The 23,069-nt window shown below is 34.8% G+C and overlaps 2 protein-coding genes across 4 annotated transcripts in view; both read left to right on the top strand.

Annotated features, from left to right (window-relative positions):
• Positions 1-1,868: 1,868 nt before the first annotated feature.
• On the top strand, positions 1,869-22,313 carry LOC563479 (adhesion G-protein coupled receptor G5). 3 transcript variants are annotated; one of them, XM_073908538.1, is made up of 16 exons: positions 1,869-2,093; positions 4,683-4,780; positions 4,916-4,990; positions 6,494-6,569; positions 6,751-7,197; positions 7,402-7,450; positions 9,342-9,456; positions 9,542-9,664; positions 9,897-10,010; positions 11,087-11,123; positions 11,221-11,324; positions 13,121-13,230; positions 13,317-13,576; positions 13,680-13,776; positions 13,854-14,128; positions 16,578-17,700. In XM_073908538.1, the coding sequence occupies exons 3-16, from the start codon at positions 4,943-4,945 to the stop codon at positions 16,661-16,663; spliced, it is 1,941 nt and encodes a 646-aa protein (XP_073764639.1). In that variant the 5' UTR covers positions 1,869-2,093; positions 4,683-4,780; positions 4,916-4,942; the 3' UTR covers positions 16,664-17,700. The 3 variants fall into 3 exon arrangements, with proteins under 3 accessions (XP_073764639.1, XP_073764640.1, XP_073764641.1); XM_073908539.1 differs by lacking the exon at positions 1,869-2,093 and having other exon boundaries at positions 4,631-4,780; XM_073908540.1 differs by lacking the exons at positions 1,869-2,093; positions 16,578-17,700 and adding an exon at positions 22,124-22,313 and having other exon boundaries at positions 4,741-4,990.
• adgrg1 (adhesion G protein-coupled receptor G1) overlaps positions 21,943-23,069 on the top strand; it is a 31,699-nt gene continuing 30,572 nt past the window's right edge. The window contains exon 1 of the mRNA XM_073906197.1: positions 21,943-22,313. The gene's annotated coding sequence lies outside the window, so the exon portion shown is untranslated. The remainder of the gene's footprint in view (positions 22,314-23,069) is intronic.

Genomic DNA, 23,069 nt, shown 5'->3' with positions numbered 1-23,069 from the left:
CAGGTGTGTCTACTTGGGGTTTAAGGTAAACACTGGCCCTCCAGGACCAAGTTTGGACACCCCTGCAGAACAATGATGGAAGAGAGAATTTTCTTAAAGTATATTGTATTATATTTGACATATTTCAGCAGTTTCTTATGACAGTCTAATTTATATTAACAATGCAGAGTCTGTTATAGAGCAAATATGCTACATAGGGATATAACATCTCAAAGAGTGTGTAAGTTTTTTTTTCTTTTTTGCAATAAACACTCTTTATCGTTCTTATTGCATTTTGCAGTGGAAGACCAGTCAAGAGTGGAGATTGTGAGACATATTTCATATTTATGATTTGGCATGCATTTATGATTTTGAATCTTGGCATACTCTATGATAGCTCATGCACACATTATAAAGGCATGCATGCAGTTGGCCAAGGTCATCTTGCTTGTCTATACAACTCTTTTGTGAAATGTTGGTGGCTGCCATGTTTCAGTTATAAAAGAAATAACATCATTGTGCAAATCTTTATCATTCTTATTACCGCCTTGCAGAGGCGGACTTAGTACTTTGGAGGCCCTAAGCCAGGGGTGTCCAAACTTGGTCCTGGATGGCCGGTGTTTTACAAGTTTTAGTTCCAACCCTAATTAAACACATCTGAACCAGCTAATCAAGCTCTTTCTAGGTATACTAGAAACTTCCAGGCAGGTGTGTTGAAGCAAGTTGGAAATAAACTATGCAGGACACTGGCCCTCCAGGAACAAGTTTCGACACCCCTGCCCTAAGCAATTCCAGATATGGGGCCCTGAAACTCTAAACAATCTTTCTCTATAGATATGTGTTTTCTCTCTAGATTAATTTCTTTAATTTTTAATTTTTTTGTAAATAAACTGCATGTTAAAAAAAAATATTCGCAATATATTAATATATTCGCAAATAAAAAGCAAGCTCACGAACTATGTACAGTTAATTAGCCATACCAGTGATTTGTGATTAGATTTTAATATTTGCATGTGCAGTATTAAAGGAATGTTACACTATTCATGGGGCCCCCTGGTTTAGAAAAGAAGTAATAATGTTAAAATCTTATTGGTTATAGACAGATTTTACAACATTTATAAAACAGCTTTAGGATGATTAGTAGGCTTCTTGGGCCTAAGCGGTTGCTTACCTTGCTTATTGGTTAAGTTCGCCCCTGACCTTTTGCAATGGAAGTCCAGTCACTGGTTGTCCGACATATTTTATGTTTATGATTTGGGTTCAGTCTCCAACTCTAGTTTCCAATTTAGTTGCAATTAGTAAAATAATCTTAAAGACATCACACAATTAAGGATTTGTTTTGGATTGCAAATTTGCAAATTGGACCCAAAAATGAAAATTCTGTCATAATTCACTCATATTTGACTTGTTCCAAACCAGCATTGCATTGATATTGATAGAATGGTTTTAACGTCTTTAACAACTTTTATTCCAAGTAAGGTTCTTTATTGTGGAATTGTGAATATTGAAATGTTCTTTGCTCTGTTCATGCGCTTTGGGAACCCAAAGTGTTTTCTTCTATGACGATGCTGTAAAAGAGTGAAAAACTCTAATGAATGAATGGATAGACAAGTGTTTTGTGATGCACATTGTGTTGTCTGACATTGTTTTTTGCACCTTTGACAGACACTTTTATCAAACACATGGTATTCAAAGTATACATTTTGTCTGTTTGTTCACTGGAAACAAGAAACAGTGCAAAAATCCAGACACATTTCATGACATCATCCTGCAACACAGTAATGCTGTTTTTGAATCCAGCCTATTTAACTTCTACTAAACCACAAACACGAGCGCTGGTTCCAAAGCTACAGGTTTGATCTGATGAATTGTGGCAGCGTAGATTATCCATGAACAAACTGTGCAGGCAGCAGATAAGGCCTCCTGCCAAAGCAGCTGCATCTTTCTCCGTCCTTTCAGCATTAGGAGGGTCTCTATTCTGAAAATCACCCCCACTGGATATGGTGTGAGACAAGAGGGGTGTAAAGAGCAGTGTAATTGGTAGCAGAGGGAAAGAGTTTGTGAGACTGGATTCATTTAGCGCGAGTCACCAGAGAGCACGGGTGGACGATAAAGTAAGATTTATAGTTTTTAAAAAGAGCACATTGGAGGCTAATTAAAGCATTTATTAATATTTTTTACAACATATTCGTACACAGCATTAGCTGTTATCATGCTGTATAGGCACCTGCTGGGTGAAACTGAAATCTAAAATTTCTTCACAAAGCACGCTGAAGAACTTCCTGTAGTTATTTATAAATCCTCTAGGCGGAGACATATCCTCAGGTATAGAAGAATGAACTGACTACAAACATGTAAAACTGCCAAATCTGAGCGTATTAATCAATAACAATTCTAAATATAGGTTTGAATTTGTATGTTTGTCGAATAGGCCTATATGTTTGTAACAACTCGTCATGTGCTTCCAATCTGATTATAGCAAATATTCATATCGTAAGCTGTTACGTAATTGCAAAAAAATAGATTGTCTTTTGGGGAGCATCAAAATTAAGTGCTAACAAGCAGAAAGTCTACTAATATCCCAATGATTACCTAATTATGGGTTTTATTATAGTAAAAATGCAGTAGATGTTTGACGTACTTATAGGCTATGACCAGTTTAACAGGGACACTGGTCCTCCAGTACCAAGATTGGTGACCCCTGGTGTAAAGTAACAAATTTAAAATATTCAAACTACTGTAATTGAGTAGTTTTTCCTCAGAAATTGTAAACTACTAAGTAGTTTTAAAAATGTGTATTTTTCTTTTCATTGAGTACATTTTTAGTGCAGTATTGGTACTTTACTCCACTACTTTCCTTCAACCTGCAGTCACTACCTTATTTTTTCCTGTCTATGGGGGATCAGAAAAATCAGTCCTGTCCAATCCAATCGCACATAGAAGATAAATCGCATCGTAATGAACTCCATCAAGACATGAGCGCTTTATACTTACAGCAAACTGTCTGGTAGCATTAAAAGTGTTCAAGATGTCCAAAATCTTTACATGCATTGACCCAGAAACTGTTAGGATGCATGTCACTGATGAGAAAATGATGGATTTTTACTGTATGTTGACCGAAATGGCCTTAAACACCCAGCAGACACAAAACATCAACATAACATCAGATTGACGTTGTACCCCAACGTCGTGGGGACGTTGCATTTTGTTTGGAAATGAAAATCTTGTAGACATCAGAAACTAATGTCAAATCAATGTCCAACAGCCAACCTTAAATTAACCAAATTTTATTGTCTAATGAAGTTACAGCTTGACGTTTTGTGGACTTTACCACGATTTTGGTCACCTTCTTACACAACCTACAATCAACCAAATATCAACATCATTTGACCTTGTTATTGGACATCAAAATACCGTTGTCCTCGGATGCTGGATAGATAATGAATTTTGGTCACCTGACATCACAACCTAAATCTAACCTAATAATAACTTCTTATGACATTGTGTGCCTGGGCAATAATTAAATGCACTACAGAATGTTACGTTTGCACAAATCCACAAATTACATGTACAGTAAATGCATCAGCTTTTCACAGTGTAATACTCACTACTCACTACTCTTGAGTACTTTTAAAATGTGCTCATATTTTGAGTAATATTTACAAGACACTTTTACTTTACTTACACTACATTTTTGGGCAAGTAATGGTACTTTTACTGAAGTACGATTTTTCAGTACTCTCTCCACCACTGGTTAAACCATGGTAAGTGTAGCAAAACCATGGTTAATGTGTAGTTACCATGGTTTAACTGCAAAAGGACCGTTACATGTAGTAGTTGTAAAGTTTTTGGTCAACATAATATGTAAAGCAGAACATCAAAATAAACTGTCACTAAAGTTTCTAAAATTTCAATAGTAGGCTTATGTATTTTTCCAAAATCTTTGCAACAAGTTTAAATGATATATAGGACAAAACTTAGTCTTGATATATTCTTTACACAGTTTTTTAATTTCGCAGTTTGAAAAAATACAAACATTTTTCATGATCTCTGTGAATCTCTTCACGAATATTTGTTTTAAAACTTCATTCTGGACTTACACAATGTTTTCTTCCTCTAAACGGTTCATCAGAACACACCCATCCTTTGCGCAGCAAACATGGTCCAACTCCCACTGCTGGAAATAAATGACCCTATTTTTCCTTATGTGCTTTTCAGGCTGAAAAAAAAATATTATAAAGCTGGGACCCATAATAAATATATCACACCTGTACTCCACCCAGCAACTCTGTCCCAAAATACACAAGTTGCACAGACTCTGTTCGCCTTTCAAACAAGATTAATGTGACATTATGTTAATGGAACACAAGATGAGCTCATTCTCACAGCCAAGAATCTAACCAAACCGAGACAGCATGGCCACAGTGAAAGAAAACAAAGCTAGAAAGAAAGATTGAATAGGCACACTTTTCATCGTTTTGGGGATTTTATTTACTGAGCCACATGAAAAGAATAGTCCACCCTGTTAAAAATATTAACAGTTTAATAGTTTTTAGCATCTAAATATGAACCATAATTGTGGGTTTTTTGTTCTATCAAAGCTTTTAAATTCACCAAGTCAAAACATACATTTCCATATGAATAAGCTTCTATGGTTGGCTTAAGTTTTGGTGTGCCTTGTTTGTGTGTTGCTCTATTAATAGGTGATTAAAATGTGGTTTGAGGGCTCGTTGGAGTCAGTTAAAAGTATCTGCTTCTCATGGTCGATGAAGAGGGAAGTGTTTCATGTCTGTATGTAGAGGTATAAAATATGACGCTATCAATTCTCTTATTCATTCATTAATTATTAACTGTTTGAGTTTTACCAACAGTACATTTATTTGCAAAGAACAATTCTCAATATTGTCATTGGGTTTTCCTTTAACCATTATATCAGATTAGATAAGTGAGAGACGACACATCAATGGGATACAGATCAGCAGATCTTCATCAAGTCATACCCAATGGTGATGTAAGTAGACTTTATTTTTTAAGACATGTTTATATAACAGAAACTGTTGCACAAAACATGATGGTTTTGACCTTGTCTGCATGCCTGGTATGCTTTCTCACTCATTAAAAGGGCAAGAAAAAAACACTTGATTTTGCCTTCATTATAAAAATTCTGTAATCATTTCTGGTGGCCAAATTTTGATGGAATTTTACCAAATCGGGCATAGGAAATAATCATCTTTCTGCTAAGTCGTCCTTTTAAAACTTGTACACTTGAATTGGTTATAATTACCCAATTGTGTTCCTGGAGGCACACCAACAGTTCATTTTTTGGATGTCTCCTCTATTTGACCAATTCAATTCAGGTTCCCAAGTTTCTTCTAATGTTTTAATGATTTAATTCAGATGTGTATGAACAGGAAGGGGTTGAAAATGTGGACTGTTGGTGAGCCTTCAGGAACAGGGTTGGGAAACAAACTATGACCTATGCTACATAAAAGATTATTTAACGGCACTAACTGTTGGGGGGAAACAGAATGAATGCTTTTTTTCATTATTGTTGTGTCTTTTATTATTTACTATAAATATGTTTTGCCTGGTGATATATTAACCAAACTTCTTTTCTAAGTGTGATACAGTTTGCAAACTAATTAAACATTTTTCCAGAAGTAGATACAGCTTACTGGAAAGGCGCATCAAAATCTAAAAAAAATAACTTTAAATTGTCACCTAGCTTTCCTGTTAAGCAAAGATGTCCTGAAACTGAACACAGAATGTTTGCAGTTGAGAAGTCTTACTGTATGCCTTTAATGTTGTGCAAAGAATTCGTAGAAAAGAGGAAGTATGTTTGGGTGCAGTACTAAGGAATGATTGACAAGTGATGAATTCCACCAAAATTTCACCTTTTCATATCAGCTGTGTATAAATACTGGAGTCAGGGAAATGTAGAATTGTTGCGAACCTTCCGAATGTAGTTATTGTACTGCATTGGTGTAACCCAGAACTCTGTTATCAAATTATTAATTTGTATCTAATAAATTACTAATATTTTGACAATGAAGAAAATACTCTCCTGACATTTTTATTAAACATGCATGGAATTGGCTAGATATTGCAACAAACCCCCCAAAATACTTACTATGTATATGTGTGCTTTATTTTATATACATGTTCAGATAAGCAAATGTTTAAAAAAAAAAAAAAGGCAAAAGGATGAAAATATTAATGACACTGCTATAAAATTTATGTTTATGACAGATTTATGACAAGTTGTCTTATTAATTTGTCAAGTTGTCATGACAAAGACAAAGGTTTTGGTGTATTTGTTTATGCCAAGTTACATAATGACATTCTCAAACAATGTCACCTTTGCATTTAAAATGACATAACTGAGTTAATGACACTAATGACAGTTTTCATAAGCATGACATCTCATTAAATCTCATTCACATTCATGACATGATCATTTTAAAGGTTTCTTGAAAACCCCTTCAGTTAAAGTGCCACACATTTTTATTTTCAGGTAATGTTTATGAAGCAGAATCTAAAAGCTGTGAGAATGCTGCTGATCTCATGTCTTTTATTGATTGTGGGTCTAGGTAGGTGATTTATTTATAAATTAATTATTATATAAAATTATAATAGCATATAAATTAAGAATTTAATATATACATGTTCTATTATACTAGCAGGAAATGTCATAGAAATATGTTTTTTTTATGTGTGTATTTGTTAAGTCATTTCTTTTTATGAATTAATTTAATATGCCTGTCCATGTAGCGGCAACAGATAATGACAGAGACTTCAATATGTGTGGAAAGTGGCTCCATGGCATCGCACCTCGAAATCTGGAATATGATTTGAAAACCGGCTGTGAAAGAATTGAAATTTCAGCCAATGAGATTACGCTCTCTATTCAGGGCAGGATCACAGCCAAGTGCACACAATCTTCATCCATTCAACTAGATTCAAATCCTCATCAGAATCAAAGTCATTTCTGTGTGTTCTGGGAGCCGCTGCTGGACCTGCTGATAGTGGAGGTCAATGGCAAGAATCACACTCTATGTAAACCAAACGGCCTCCAAGGAACCTGCTGCACTGACCTCTATCAAGGAGTTCAAGAAAACGCTCATATGTATGGTATTGTGAATGGCAGTGTTAAAGGTGATGTCATCACAGGTGATCTCAAGAGAAACTACACATTTGATGGGGCTCAAATCAACTGCAGTAAGAACATAAATATATGATTTTATTATTTATAAGGTGGTTGTGCTTGATGAATTAACAATTTTACACACATCATTAAATGTTGGCTTTTGTGATTCATGCAAACTACAGCTGTCAAAAAAAGAAACACTTACTGAGCTCATTTTGAGTTCTGAGTGTCATTGGTTTAGTTTCAATTTCCTTTATCTGTTTTCTCACTTACAGAGGAGAAGTTCTGTGATGAGGCAAGTCTGAAGCCCAGAGGAGCAAACATGTGAGCCAGTCATGTTTTATCTGTCTGGTAGTTTCACTATACTTCAGTTATATAAACTGATTGCAGTTTGTCTCTCGCATAGAAAGAGCAGCAAGTGGCATTAATGGCTAAGGATAATTTTAAAAAGTTAGTCATCTATGTGTTTTGTTCTTTGACAGTCGTCAAAAACTTTTTCAATTCACTTAGTAAAAGATTCATTTAATTAATTTAATCAGAATAATAAGACTGATTACTCCTTGACTAAGTGCTAGTTGGTAAAATTTAAGATTCTTATTACACAGTGGTTGTGTTTATACTGTGCAACTGGGCTGAAGTGATGTTGTGTTGTGCAAAATGATCATGAAAAGCCACAAACAGGAAGCCGTACCCATTGCTACAATGGCTTGCACGTTCATTTGTAATGCATAAAACTACAAGGCAGTTAATGATATTTGATGCAGTAAAAAGGTAATTCACCCTAAATTGAGAATTTACTCACCTTTTTCCATATAACTGAACAGAAGTTGTTGGTTTTTTTTTTTTCAAAAATTATTTTCAGAAGTTGCCCTGAAAATAATAATTTTTATTGGCGTGACATTGTCTAACAGGAACCTCGTCTGACTTGAAGTTGACCCAGCAACACATAAGGCCCACACTGTAAAAAAAAAAAAATATATATATATATATATGATCAATTAGTCCTGATCTAAGTTAATCATGTTCTAACCTAATTTACACAAGTTAAAAGTTACACAAGTCAGTTTACCTTAATATAAGTTCAATGGACTCATAAGGTTTGTTTGATTCAGCTTAAAAATATAAGGCAACCAGAAGTTTTTACAGTGTGGAAAATGAAAACATTTTTATATATATACAGTTGAAGTCAGAATTATTAGCCCCGTTTATTTTTTTCTCCCCAATATCTGTTAATCGGAGAGATTTTTTTCAACACATTTCTAAACTTAGTTTTAATAACTCATTTCTAATAATTTCATTTTGTTTTACACTAATATTCAGCTTAAAATGGCATTTAAAGGCTTAACTTGGTTAATTAGGCAAGTTAGGGTAATTAGGTACATTATTGTATAATGACGGTTTGTTCTGTAGACTATTGAAAATATATATAACCTAAAGGGGCCAATAGCTTTGACCTTAAAATGTTTTTTTTTTTTTTTTTTGTAAAGATTTATTTTTGGCCTTTATTAGATAGGACAGTATTGAGACAGGAAGCGAAGTGGGAGAGAGAGAGAGGGGGTAGGTTAATGTCGACGAGCCAGAGTTCGAACTAACGACGCCCTGACGTGCTATTGCACCATATGTCAGCGCGCTAACCACTAGGCTATCGCGCTAGCCTTAAAATGGTTTTTAAAAAATTAAAATCTGCTTTTATTCTAGCCAAAATAAAACAAATAAGACTTTCTCCAGAAGAAAAAATATTATCAGACATACTGTGAAAATTTCTTTGCTCTGTTAAACATCATTTGGGAAAAAAAAAAAAAAAAAAAAAAAAAAATATATATATATATATATATATATATATATATATATATATATATATATATATATATATATATATATATATATAAATATATCAAAGGGGGCTAATAATTCTGACTTTAACTGTGTGTTTATATACAGATGAAAATACTTTGTTTCCAGCATTTTACAATTAAATTAACAAGTTTGACTTTTAGATTAAAGGCAAATAGGCAATTATTGGTGCAGCATAAAATCTATAAACATCACACAAGACACAAACAAAACAAGTAACAACAAAACAAGTGGATGGAGAGTAAATAATGTCAGAATTTAAACAGGATAAATGTACTGAACAGATAACTTGTATAATAACATTTGTGCATCTGTTGTAGCGTGGTCACATCAAAATCCATTTGTTTGTGTGTGTTTGCAGGATAGAGGAAGTAGTGATGAGATCCAATGCAAAGGGTCGTGTGGATCTACCTTGTGCTCAGGGCACAGTCATTGAGATGAACGAGGAATTCACAGGACACAATTTCACCGTGCCTGTAAATGATTTTGACTCTATTAGAAGCATTCGCAGAAAGGTCTCTTTCTAGCATTTGCAATAATATACTTATGTGTTGCATTCAGGCCCCTCGATTTGTAGACGCAAACACCATACCCTCTGTTTATATTCCATCAAGCCTGAAATCTGTATCAAGGAGCAGATCCATAGTGGTGTACATTTACTACAAGAACAAGACGTTATTTGAGGTATGATGGTGACATTTGATGAACAGAAAGAAATCATATGGAATATTTAGCTTCCATATCCATACCAATATATGTTCAATATGATACATCAATATTTGTGTTTGTGTATTGAGCACAATCGCAATCAACTCTTTGACAATGTATTAATTCTTCAAGCAAAAATAAATAATGTGGATTATTTTTATCAATACACACATCTACTGTATTAATCATCAGCATTTGTGTCATATAGATAGGATCATCTGATGGAGCTCTAGATGAAATTGTTGGACTCTCTGTAGAGGATGAGACCATCGAAAATCTCCCAGAACCTGTCAGAATCCGGTTTCATCACTCTGCTCTCCCAGTAGGCCTGTTTCTTACTGTGTCATAATGTTAAAGTGAAGATCAAAATTATAGAACATCCTGCAATTTCCTAAAGATTTAGGTCACTGCAATTTGAAGTAAGAGCAGTTACTTATATTCGGAAGCACAGTATGAAGACTTAAATGAAATCCTTTAATAAACAAATCACTGATCAAAATCATAAAACACTTTCAGATGCCTCCCAGTTTGGGGTGTTAATCTGGCACCTGCACTGTAAAAAAAAAAATGCTGGGTGGGTTTTACATAATTCATTCATGGTGTCCCAACACAAACCAATTAACGCAAGGCAAGGCAAGGCAAGGTAAGTTTATCTATATAGCACATTTCATACACAGTGGCAATTCAAAGTGCTTTATATAAACAAGAATAAAAAAGACAAGTATAAGAAAAAAAAATTAAAATGTTTAAAAACAGATAAAAACAGATTAAACATCTAAACATAGTCGTCTTAGCTAAAACAAGGCTAAACTTGCGCTATCAGTGAAAATCTAATAGATTTCAAAGAATAGGCCAAAACTAGACTAGTCATCAAATAAACAGAAATGAATGACTTCTATCACTACTAGACGTCTATTAGATTTTCACAAGTTTAGCCTTGTTTTAGCCAAGCTTTCTACATTAAGATGTCTATTAAACGTTTATGAAACACAAAATACTTTGCTGGGATGTGTCGTTTAGTGATTTTTTCTGCAGCAGGAGTTTGAACTCTTATAAAGCTACATTGTAGCGTAGATGCAAATGTATATCAGAAACTCCTTCTGCAACATGTAGTTCCTTCCCTGCTTTCATCACACAGTCAGCTAATTTTCATGCAGGACAATGAGTCCTGTCAGACTGGGTAAAGCAAAATGGGAAAATTAGTCTCTTGAAGCCGAACAAAATAGAAATAATCACACGCAACTTAAAATCCATTCGAGTCCTGAACAATGAAGATGACATTATTTCTTAACAAAAATATTTGTAGAATTTGTTCTCTAATTTTGATCTCCACTGTGTGTGGTTAATATGCATAAATCACACAAAGGGATGTTAATAATGTGACTTTTTATTTTACAGTCTACTTTGCAATGTGTTTCATGGGACACAAGAAAAGGTGCATGCAGGTTTATAAGCTTAACTAATATCAAATGCTTAACATTATTTTATTACCAATTTCATTTCATATTCTTTCTTTCTTTCTTTCTTTTTAGACAGTGTCGAAAAGTGGAGATCAGAGGGTTGTGAGACAGTTATCATAAATGCAAATAAGATAGAGTGCCGTTGTCATCACTTTGCATACATCACTGCTCAAGTGGTAAACAGCATTTTTATAAGCAAAGAAAATACATGACAAATATACATTATACCATATACATGAAGCAATTGTAAGTGACTTCTATAACAAAACACAATATTTTTCATGTAAACTTTAGAAATTTATCCAAAATTAATGTTTAACCCTTTATCGGGTGACGAACAAAATTAATTCCAATATATTCGACATTCATTACTTATTGCATTATTTAAATACAATATTATTTTTAATGCTCACGTCTTGTAATACTGCCCAGCAACATTCCATTGTTTTTCTAATGATTATTAAAATGAGTGTCCTTACAATATGGGGATAAATCCAAATACTTTAGAACAATAGTTTATGTACTTGGTGACTTCTTATATGATTTGCTGTTTTCAGTTTATTTAGTGCAGTAAAGCCTCTCCTCCACTGACATCAATTCGAAATTCACCTTTGTCTTTGTAACAATTTACCAGCAAATTAAAAATTTTACTGTTTGCAAGTATTTATGGTGGAGGGAGGGGGCGGCGGGTTGGAAATGACATTTTAACCTTTTATAGCTTTTGGGACATCTTCAACATCATTCAGGAGCTCACATGCCCTAAAATTATGACATGTTGAAAAAAACATTGCAGTGTACATTGATTCAATTATTAATCAGGGGTTGCCACAGTGGAATGAACTGGCAACTTATTCAGCATATGTTTTACAGAGTGGATACCTTTCCAGCTGCAACCCAGTCCTGGGAAACATCCATACACACTCATTCACACACAAACACTACGGCCAATTTAGTTTATTCAATACACTTATAGCACATGTTTTTGGACAGTGAGGGAAACCGGAGCACCTGGAGGAAACCCAAGTGAACATGGGAAGAACATGCAAACTCCACACAGAAATGTCAACTGATCCAGCCGGGACTCGAACCAGCGACCTTTTCGCTGTGAGGTGCTAATCACTGAGCCACCGCGTTGCCCTTAATTTAAATAGATACCACATATAATTTGTGTAAAACAAAGTGTTTTCTCAGAGATTAGTATGTGTATTTGGTCAAAATTTTATTCAATAAAATCATTTAGGGAAAAGAAAACATTAATTTATTCGTTTACATTAAAATGCAAGGTGATAAATGAGCAATATGTGCAAAAACTATAAAAACTTTACATGTGAATAAAGAAACCATCAATAATGAGTGTACAACCCATGCATACTCAACAGCTAGAAAATACCCAAAATGCACTGTAATAGTTTGTGCAGTGAATGAACAATCCTGTTCCTAAAGATCTACACTGTAAAAAAGAAAAGAAAAGAAAGAACATTTGACTCAACTTAAAATATTAAAGCAACCTGCTTCAGTACATTTTTGAGTTTACTCAACTTAAATCAAGTCAAGGCCTACGTAGTAGGTTTAGTTATTTTTGGCTGAACTCTGCAGGAAGTTTCTCCAGGAACAGGAATGGGCACCCCTGGCTGAATGGAATCGTTTAGGTTTGCTGTAAGTTTCAAAATAAAATATTGTATAATTAAAGTAACACTTGTATACATGACTGACATCAAAATTCTTTGTTTCTTACTAATAGACAGCTGACTAAGCGTTAAATGACTACAGGTTCTAGTCCTTCTGAGGGATTTATCAAGCACTAAAACACAAACAAAATGGAATACCTTCTGAAGTGTCCTTTTCCCTTATCTTCATTCACTCCTTCATGTGGACTATATTAGTGGACTGATCTAGTAGGGAATAGTGAATGAGGGTATATTTAGGAACTATTTTGGATACTAGTGTTACTTTCTCCATTGTTGCTTTATAGGTGAGAGCTACAGTTCGCCATCAAAAGGCTCTAACGATTGTTACCTCTGCGGGCTGTGCTCTGTCCTTAGTGAGCTGTTTGGTTCTTTTCTTCTGGCCTTATAAACGCAAGTAACTATGATTTCATTGTCTTACATGAAATGTGAATTTTTTTTTTTTTACTTTATCTACTATCTTTTTCTTCTTCTGTATTTCAGAGGAGAGAAAGACCCGTCTTTACTGGTGCATCGTGGACTGGCTGTAGCAACTTTTTTTTTGTCCCTGTGCTTGAGTTATATCAGCAGATTAGCAAACGCTGAAAATGAAACTGTTTGCAAGATAACTGGAGCTCTTCTGCACTATTCACTACTTAGCACCCTCTGTTGGATGACTGTAGAAATGTTTCACATTTTCTCGTTCATCTACTGTAAATTCAACTCAGAGCTTTTTCAGTGGGTTTTCTACTTGGCAGGCTTTGGTGAGTTTGCTAAAAACATAAATTATTCTGTTCTACAAATTTGAAAAAGTTCTATTTCTTGATTTTATATTGAAGTATAAAATTCTTTACATTTCCTCTATAGGAATCCCAGCTCTACTAGTAGGTAAATTGCTCTGTATAGGTGATATTTATGGCTTGAGGAACATTGGGAATGAAGATATCACTAGTCAGTATTTTATGTAAGTAGGTTTACTAAATAAGACTCCCTAAGATGTAATCATGCAATATGCAAACCTGTATTTTTTCACCCTTTCAGGTGCTGGATGTTAAATTCTGACAGGAGCAGACTGGCCCATTATATCATTAATATTGGCTTGTTTGCAGTTGCGACGAGCTCTGGCGCAGTCATGCTTTTCCTTGTGGCTATAAAAATACACACCCGTCCTGAGTGGAGGAAGAACCGCATGGCTTTTCTCAGTATCTGGGGTCTTATTTGTCTGTTTGGAACAACATTGGGCCTAGGTCTTTTCAACTTTGGCCCTCTTTCAGAAACCATGCTCTTCCTTTTCTGCATTATCACTTCCTGCCAAGGTGAGTTTTTTTCTACAGATACATGATGAATACTTTAAAAAATGTAAGAAAGTTCAAATATTGGTCTTGTCAGTGTTATTGTAAAAAAAAAAACAGAAAGTCATTAGATTGCTATAAGAAGCCATTTAGTGATATACATAGGGTGACACTTTAAAAGGAGCATTACCGCTGCAAGTGGCACCGCCACTGCACTAAAGGATTAAAGGGTCACGAAACACCAAAACACATTTTTTGAGCTGTTGACAGTCATATATGTGTCCCACACTGCTAAAAACACTATTAGGACACCTATATTTCACTAAAAAGTGTAAATTGGTTGTTTTTGCGTTATTTCAAGCAAATTCGTACTTCCTGTTTGAAACTAATTTTTGAAGCTGCGTCACGGTCATGACATAATAGCGTGTATTCCAGCGTGCAGACTGGGCGTATGTGCCAGAGTGAGTCTTATTACGTCTTACAGTGTGATGCATTAATGCATGAGTAAGGCTTGGTTCAAACCAATCAGCGCGCTCTATTGTGCAACTTCATTAATATTCATTACTATCACAGTGTTTTCAGGACAGAGACGCCACGTTGTGTTGGCAAAACAAGCGTGAAGTGTTACTTTTATAGTTTGCTGCCATTAAGTTTCGTTTTCATTTTCTCTCTGTAAGAGCTCAGCTGGATCATGTGTGGATTAACGGTGTACGCGACGCTCGACAACAATAACTTACGTGTCTAAGGAGGATTATTGTTTACCTAAGAGCTGTTCTCATCTGCAAACGCTGAAATCCGGATTCGCTTGTAACGTTAGTCTCCTCTTCATAAAGACGCGGCTTTAGTTGCTGGTGATTGTCCTGTCTCTAAAGATTTGGTAAGTGAGCGACCAGTGCTCTTTGTTTATTCAGTTTGTTCGTATCGAATAAAGTTAACTATTGCACTGAGTGCAAACATAGCACCGCATTTTGTGACCGGAATAACACACGCGGCTTTCTGACGCTACCTGCCGTGTGCATTTAAGTTTCCGGGAAATGCGGAGGGTTTTTTTCTCTCATTCGCCGTGCGGTATCAAACGTTGCATGAAAAATACACGCTTAGAGCAGCTCCTCGAATCAAATATCGCGTTTGTCGCGAGAGGCATGAATGAATTCCCTGAATGAAAGAGCCAAACTGCAGTTAAAGTCCAGCATTTAATAATTTGGCAAATAATTCGACTACACATGTCAATGTAGGTTAAACACCATCACTTTCTCATGTGTGTGTATTTTGACTGAAACTCGCGCGTGCCCAAATAGACACTCCCACACCATCCCACTTTAGTTCCTCCGACACTCCCCCTAAACAGAGCTGGACACGCCCACTTTTCTGACTTTTTCCAAAGTAGAGGTGTGAAAACACCCTGCTGAAACGAGGGGGTTTCATGGCACTTTAAGAACGTGTTTTTAGGTATAACCGCAGTTTGCGCCTATGCCACCGGGGGAGACAAAGGAACAGGATGCGAACGGACAGAAATATACAGTAGCTAAATAACATGCTACTTGTAAATAAAAATGAAATAATGAAACAAAGCATTACAATTCCTTCATTAAAAACTTGTTAACAGGCTCTATTATCATTGTAAACTTAAGTGAAATGTGGATTAATTTTGGAAAAATTTAAGAAATAAAAGACAACTAAAATGAAAATACAAACATACACACATACACAAATAAGCAGGCCTAAATAAATAAAGCTACGTTTTAGCCTAAATATAGAGATGTAGTGTTTGTTATTTTGAAGTAGAATTTTAAGTATTTAAGTAGTATTTTAAAAAATAAGCTTTTTCATTTACACTTCATTTACAGTTTTCATCTACATTTTCATTGTTTATTATATGTTGCAATCTCATTTTATGTCTTAATTAATACATAAATAATAAACCAATAATTAAATAGGCCTAAATAATAAATTTTTTAAAGACATTACCAACGAAACATGGAGAAACTGTCCAGCGCATGGTCTAAAGGGCACTTGAGTTAAGTGCCACTTCATCAAAAGCATAAAAATAAATTGAATTACCTCAAGCAGATCACTAAAATTATAATAAAAATAATTTTGTCGCAGGACGTAAATTAAGACCCGCAAGTTTATTATTAATAATTTAGTTTCAGGTCAGTTCAGTTTGCAAAACATCAATGTTCTCCTTCAAATTATAATTGTCTTTTTTTGACTTTTTAAACTGTTAATGACTCAGTATCTTTTGTGTTTTAATGTCAATATTTAGTCACCTTCCATATGCGTGTGAAATATAATGCACAGATATCAGCATAAAAAAGGAAAAAGCAGTCAACAGTTATTAGAAGTACATCAGAAAAAAATAAAACACCTCATCAAAACAGTCTTTCTATATAGGCTATTTTCTAATCAATCAATCAATCAATCAATCAATCAATCAATCAATCAACATTTCAATGTTTCTATATCCAAACAGGTTTTTTTCACATGCTGCGATACTATATTCTTGAACGGACGAAAAAGATGTGTGGATTGAGTTCGGATGAGGCAGTACAGTGCTGAGTTCACGATTGAGTGATTGATGACTTTTTTATCATTAAAAAATCAATTACATTTTGGTCATTACATTGATGTTTCCATCTGTGTGTGTTGGGGGGCTGTATTTTGTATAGTGTTTAAAAGTTGAATCATCACACAAATCATAGAGCTGAAAAAACTACGATGACAGAGTATTCTTTGTCAGAAATTTAACCACCGCCTTGATATTACTTTTAGATATATATATATTTTTTCAAACATAGCAGATGATGTCATGGGTGGAACTCCCAGTATGGCTACTTCTCATTATAAATCCTACAGTAGCACAGAACAGCAAGTTCTAGTTTTATTTTCACCTTTAAGTAATAGAAAGCTAAAGACTTTTGAGAAAAATATGGATGCAATCTATGGGTACTCAATTTTCTCGATTTATGTAATATTTATCAAAATGTGCATGTTACCCCCTTTAAAACTAAATGCTTCTCGTTATGTACTGCATTTCTTTGATCTTAATCAAAGACAGAAATATAAATATAATAATAAAATATTATCTTTCAACCTTGTGACTGATTAAAATTTGAATTGATCTGCTTTGTGTAATGTTTAAGTTTGTGTACACTCGGAAATAAAATGCTTTTGTTTGCATTACCCAATATAAATGTTTTAATAAAATATTTGAATGTGAATATTCGACATGGTGGTGCAGTGGGTAGCACTGTCGCCTCAGCAAGAAGGTCGCTGGTTCAAGCTCCAGCTGGGTCAGTTGGCATTTCTATGTGGAGTTTGCATGTTCTCCTTGTGTTGAGCGTTGGGCTAACAACTCACCTCATGAAAAACTAGATGTTACGAAACATCAATATGGTGTGGCTAAATATGAATTTCGATATAAATGGCCCTGGGAGTAAAAGTAAGTAATGTGAATATTCAACTGCTGAGATATATTTTAGTATATCTAGAAGAAGCTTTCTCTTTTGGAACATACTGAATTTCAAACCTGCTGGAATGTTATTGTTTTGTTTGTGTGTGTGTGAAAACAATAAAGTATTATTTATGACCTTCCATTTAAACTTGATGATAAATATTAATTTCACCAATAGGTGGCAACAAGTCATCTGCCATGTCGTGTTTACCAGCGCGTACTCTAATTGGTTATCCTACATCGTGACCACAAAAGACCTGTAAAAGCTAAATATTTTGGCATTGTTAAAAGTGGATTCTAGTGCACATGAGGGAGAAAATATTGATGGAAAATGATAATGCAAATGCAATGGTAAATGGAAAGCCCCTTCAAATCTTAGAAACGTGTGTGTGTGGGGGTGTGTGTGTGTGTGTAATGTAATACATCATGGTGTTCCCCCTCATGAGCACTAGAATCAACTTTTAACAATGCCAAAATATTCAGCTTTTACAGTTCTTTGTGTTCACAATGTAGGATAACCAATATATACACATAGATAAGAGTACAGACAACAATAAACACACACATGGCACAACTTGTAGCCTATAAATCATACTAGTTTTTTTTTTTTTGTGTGTGAAAACGCTAAAGATTTATAGTGAGGGTTAAGTTCAGTGGCTAGAACATATGATTATCTCAGTATAGAAATCCCTCTGCCTAAACAACTGATGAGTGAATCATGAGTGATTCATTCAAAAGCTATTCAGGAAGGAAGGATTGAAATCTTTCTAACAATTTTCACAGGTGGAGTGAAGCATAAATATACAAACTACACTGCAAAAAGTGAGTTCCTTCAGTTACAGTAAAAGAGTGATTACACCAGTTGCCTTATAAAGTGACAAGGGAGTAAATATAATGTAACTTAAAACTGTTAAGTTAGTTCTGCACTTCATTTCATTCACAGTTCATTCACTTCATTTTAATGCAAAGGGTTTACTCGCTTTTTTAAGTAGACTCAACTAATCGCTTTTTACAGTGTAGCTAACTGAAAATGCTTTCTGCAAAAAAAATGTAAATTCCTCAATACAAACATATAGTTTATGCAACTACAGGTATGCAAACAATACTGCACTTCCATGTTTCTTTATTTTTTATTCTGAATACCCTCTAAACTAGGGGTCACCAATCGTGGTTCTTGAGGGCCGTTGTCCCTGCAGGGTTTGGCTCCAACTTGTCTCAACACACCTGCCTGGGTGTTGTTGGCTAGCTAGTCAGACCTTGATTAGCTTGTTAAGGTGTGTTTGATTAGGGTTGGAGCTAAAATTTGCAGGACACCGGACCTCCAGGAACAAGTTTGGTGATCCGTGCCTAAACAAAACTGCATGTGCACATTGGGGCTGATGGTGACCTCTAGTGGCTGTAAGTATGTAACAATTCAATCAGTATAGGCCTGTCAGGATTATTATGTCTTTCCCTGTGAACTCAAGGGTGGAGAACTGGAATGTTCTCATTTAAGGTTTAGCAAAAAATCACATTTTTTGACTAATTTATCTGTTATCTTTCACTTGTGTTTCCTTCCTTCCTGCTAAGCATTTGAACCGCTCCAGTAAACATGGTGTAAATACATGGGTGGGATACAACTAGACATTTGATAGGAGTTGCATAATCCTTAAAGATATAGCACATTAAACCCAATCAAACTCTTAGGAGTTTTCAGAATTCAATATCAAGTGTGGTTCTACTTCATTTCTATAATGTGGTCACATTTGCTAACATTACTAACAAAGATTACTATTATAATTCTGTTGTATTTCTTTTTTATGCAGTGGACTTGTGGTAGTACAATCATATTAAGGCAACCCTGAGTCGCTCTAAGCTATTAATAAACCCGTATAATTCAACACTTACAACGCTGACAGTCCTAGAAATGACCACAGCCCCCCATGGGACCAGCTTTAAACAGCAAGTCACTAGTCAATCAAATAACCATGGCGACAGCTCAGTGACCAATCATGGGTCGCGAACGGCTGACTGGGTCTCTGAATGAATTTTAATGAAACAGGGCTGAGGATCTCCATCTGTTTGGAAGATGCTGGTAAACCCATCTGTTATTCGACTGCTAACTGACTGCTGACCAGAAACATGTAATACTGCAGACATCATGCAATCGCTGCTGCTGAGCAGACACCACAATGACACAGAAACAACTCCTGACTTACCACAGCACGATGAGGGACAGAGAAAAGAAACAGAAAGCTTACATAGGTACAAAAAAAAGAGAGAAGTAGATATGGAGCGAAAAAATGCTTAAAATGACATGATGCATGAGGTTTGGGTTTGTCATGTGATGGGGCCTATTATAGGGAGAAAACACACACTCACACACTCCTCAATTCTATTTTCTACACTAAAAAAACATTATTTGTATTTACAAAAAAAATTAAGATAAGTGATTGTGTCACAATCGCCAGCAATCTGATGCTACAGTCACACTAGAGTTTGTGTGTGCGAAATTCTGTTGTACGGCATTGTGAAAAGTGGCAGGATTATAGAAGATGATTACACATTTAAAAAAAGTGAGCGATTGCTCCATGTTTTAAATTTCTGTCCAGAGAGGTTATGTTTTGATCTTCGATTGGTCTCACAAAATCATGCGATGCAATTCCGCAGGTCAGTCTTGTTCAATCTTGAGCTTTCCAATGCAGTGAACTGCGAAGTTTGCATTTCTGGTCTGACACATTTGTGTGCGTATGAACAAAAGTCTATGGGGAGAAAATTGCAGTGTGACTGCAGCTTAATCCTGGCAGATCGCTAAAGAACTACAAATCTGCTGGCATATGGACTACAAGTTCTAGTCATGCACCACACACACACATCTGTTCTAGATCACGATTAATTACACTCACACAGCTGGGAGCTGCTCAAAGACTGATTAGATGGACTTTAAATACAGCGCGCGCACACACCTCTTTTCTGAGCCTTGTTATACTGAATTAAGAACATTACGACGCGGTTTTCTAGCCGGTTTTGACCCCATCTTGTTTGTCTGCTTGTTTACTTTGTATGCTGCCTGCCTTTTGACCATCTGCCTGTTTATCAACCACGACTCTGGATTGCCCATATACATTCATTTGTTCCTGTATTGACCATTGCTTACCTTGAGTAAATCCTATTTTTAAATATAAGCAGCCTACTTAAATGTCATTCAGTTTAATAATAGAAATATATAAACTTCAAACTTCAGTCAAGTATGAAAAAAAACAAAATGAAAATTTTTATTCAATATATGTTACTGGATATCAATAGAAAAAAAAAACAAATGAATCTTTACCTATAATAAATCCAATAATTGAGAAAATATTTTTTAAATAGTCTTTTTTTTATCCATTTCTGTACACAGAATACTAGGTCAGGCCAATTAATCGAAAAGTAAATTAAATCGTGATTCAGAACCTATAATCGATTGAAATTTTCCAGACTGATTTTTTCAATTACTTTCCCTATTGCATGTGGAGCCGCACTGTATTATACTTCTGCGGCCATCTAATCTCTGGTCAAATAGGACGATGGACTCATTCTTGAGCCGTACTTTGTACTAAATTGTCAATGATTGGAAGCTGTGTCAGAAATGCCTTGAGATTCCACTTTTCCATTTTATTAAAATGATTATTTACATGAAAGTATTTGTTTACAGAAGATGTAAGAAATGCACTGTTTAAAATATTAATTAAAGGATATGCAAGAGTTATTTTATTTAGGTGAGATACTGCTTATTTTCTACTTTTATTGTAAAGAACATTGACAATAATTTATTATGTTTCCAAAAGAGCAAATAATTTTTTTCACTGTTTTTTTTTTTAATAAAAAAGTTATTTTTAGCCAATGTATGTTTTAATTTCAGTTGTTCCATATTGCTGTTCAGTAAATAATCATAGATAGTAGATTTCTTTCTTCCCTCCTGTGTTTCCTTCAATTATTTCAAAAGCAAGTAATGCGCCCTTTATTCAAAAGTCTATCACTTGTAATATGTGAGCAGATTTACAGTGCAAAACTTGTCCATGAACTATGAGGGCAAAAAATAAATAAAATAATTGCTCATTTATCGTAATCGAGTTAAAATGTTCCATTAATCAAGATTTAGATTTTAGGCCAAATCACCCAGCCATACATAATACATGTGTTAAAATTTAACAGATAACCTTATAACCAACATATAATTTTAATCTCAAATAATACAAGTTAATGTGTATAATAACTGATAATAAATACTGAAACCGTGAACACAGAATACATTCTAACCTACTCAACCAGTTCTGAAGTAAAATATTAAAGCATGTTCCTGTTTCCATAAGAAAAACAGCCTCATGTTTTAATCAGGAACGTTTTTTTACATTTCAAAGTTCACATAGAAAAACCAACGAGAAGTGAATTTGCTTATGTCATGTCCAAACACAAAGGTTATTTCTATTACCCAGTTAAAGTCGCTTGTTTTGAAGTGAGCCTGTTTTCATTTGTGTGTGTGTGTTTATCTACGAATGCTGAACTCTTTCATGCTGGTACCCTTAATCTCTCTGTATAAACATCAGTTTGGATTTCCCCTGGCCTGTGAGATCATTGTGGATTTGCACAGAGGGAGTCAGAGCTGCTTCACCATCACCGACAGAGGCAACAAAAGAGCCCAGACACTGCCTTTGTTGGCTTGGTGCCGTCTCACTATATACCATCTGCACCACCTACCATCTGTTTCATCTCGACTGAAATCAGGCCAGAAAAAAGGTAAACTGTATTAAGTGGGCTGATGTACTTATGATGTCTGTTCATGAGTATGCATGCCAGTATTGTAAAACAATTCATTCATTCATTTTCTTTTCGGCTTAGTCCCTTTATTAATCAGGGGTCAGCACAGTGGAATGAACCTCCAACTTATCCAGCATATGCTTTACACAGCAGATGCCCGTCCAGCTGCAACCCAACACTGGGAAACATTGTAAAACAATATATTTTGAAATATATTTCAAAATATTCAGACTGATCTCACTTGGAAACATACGTTTTGTCAGTGGCTAATTTGTATGAATTCATAAAAGTTCAGTCGTACGATAATGTATGATTTTGAAAAAGAGGCGTGGCACCAAACCCCACCCCTAAACCCAACTGCCATTGGCAGATGAGATCTTATTAATTCATTTTAATAAACCACTAAATAAAAAAAATGACACTTGAAATATTAAAAAGTGTTAAAATATCCCTAAAATAAATATTTCCAATAATAAAAAAAATCCCCAAAAATCAACTAGCTCAAAAATTGGCAAAAATATATTTTGACCAACATACTCTCTAAAAATATTTTATCTGTTTTATTTTTGAATTATAATTTTAAATAATATATTTTAAAGTATTAAAAAATATCTTCCTAATTATCTTGTAAGAAAATGCATTGGTGTAAAATTTGGGAGGAAATTTTTTATTTCATATCTAAACTGTCTAAGGCAAAGAACATACTTTTAGGGCTGCACAATATATCATTTCAGC

This window comes from Danio rerio, chromosome 7, assembly GCF_049306965.1.
Source record: "Danio rerio strain Tuebingen ecotype United States chromosome 7, GRCz12tu, whole genome shotgun sequence".
Lineage (NCBI taxonomy): Eukaryota > Metazoa > Chordata > Actinopteri > Cypriniformes > Danionidae > Danio > Danio rerio.
This window is presented reverse-complemented; position numbering and strand designations above follow the sequence as displayed.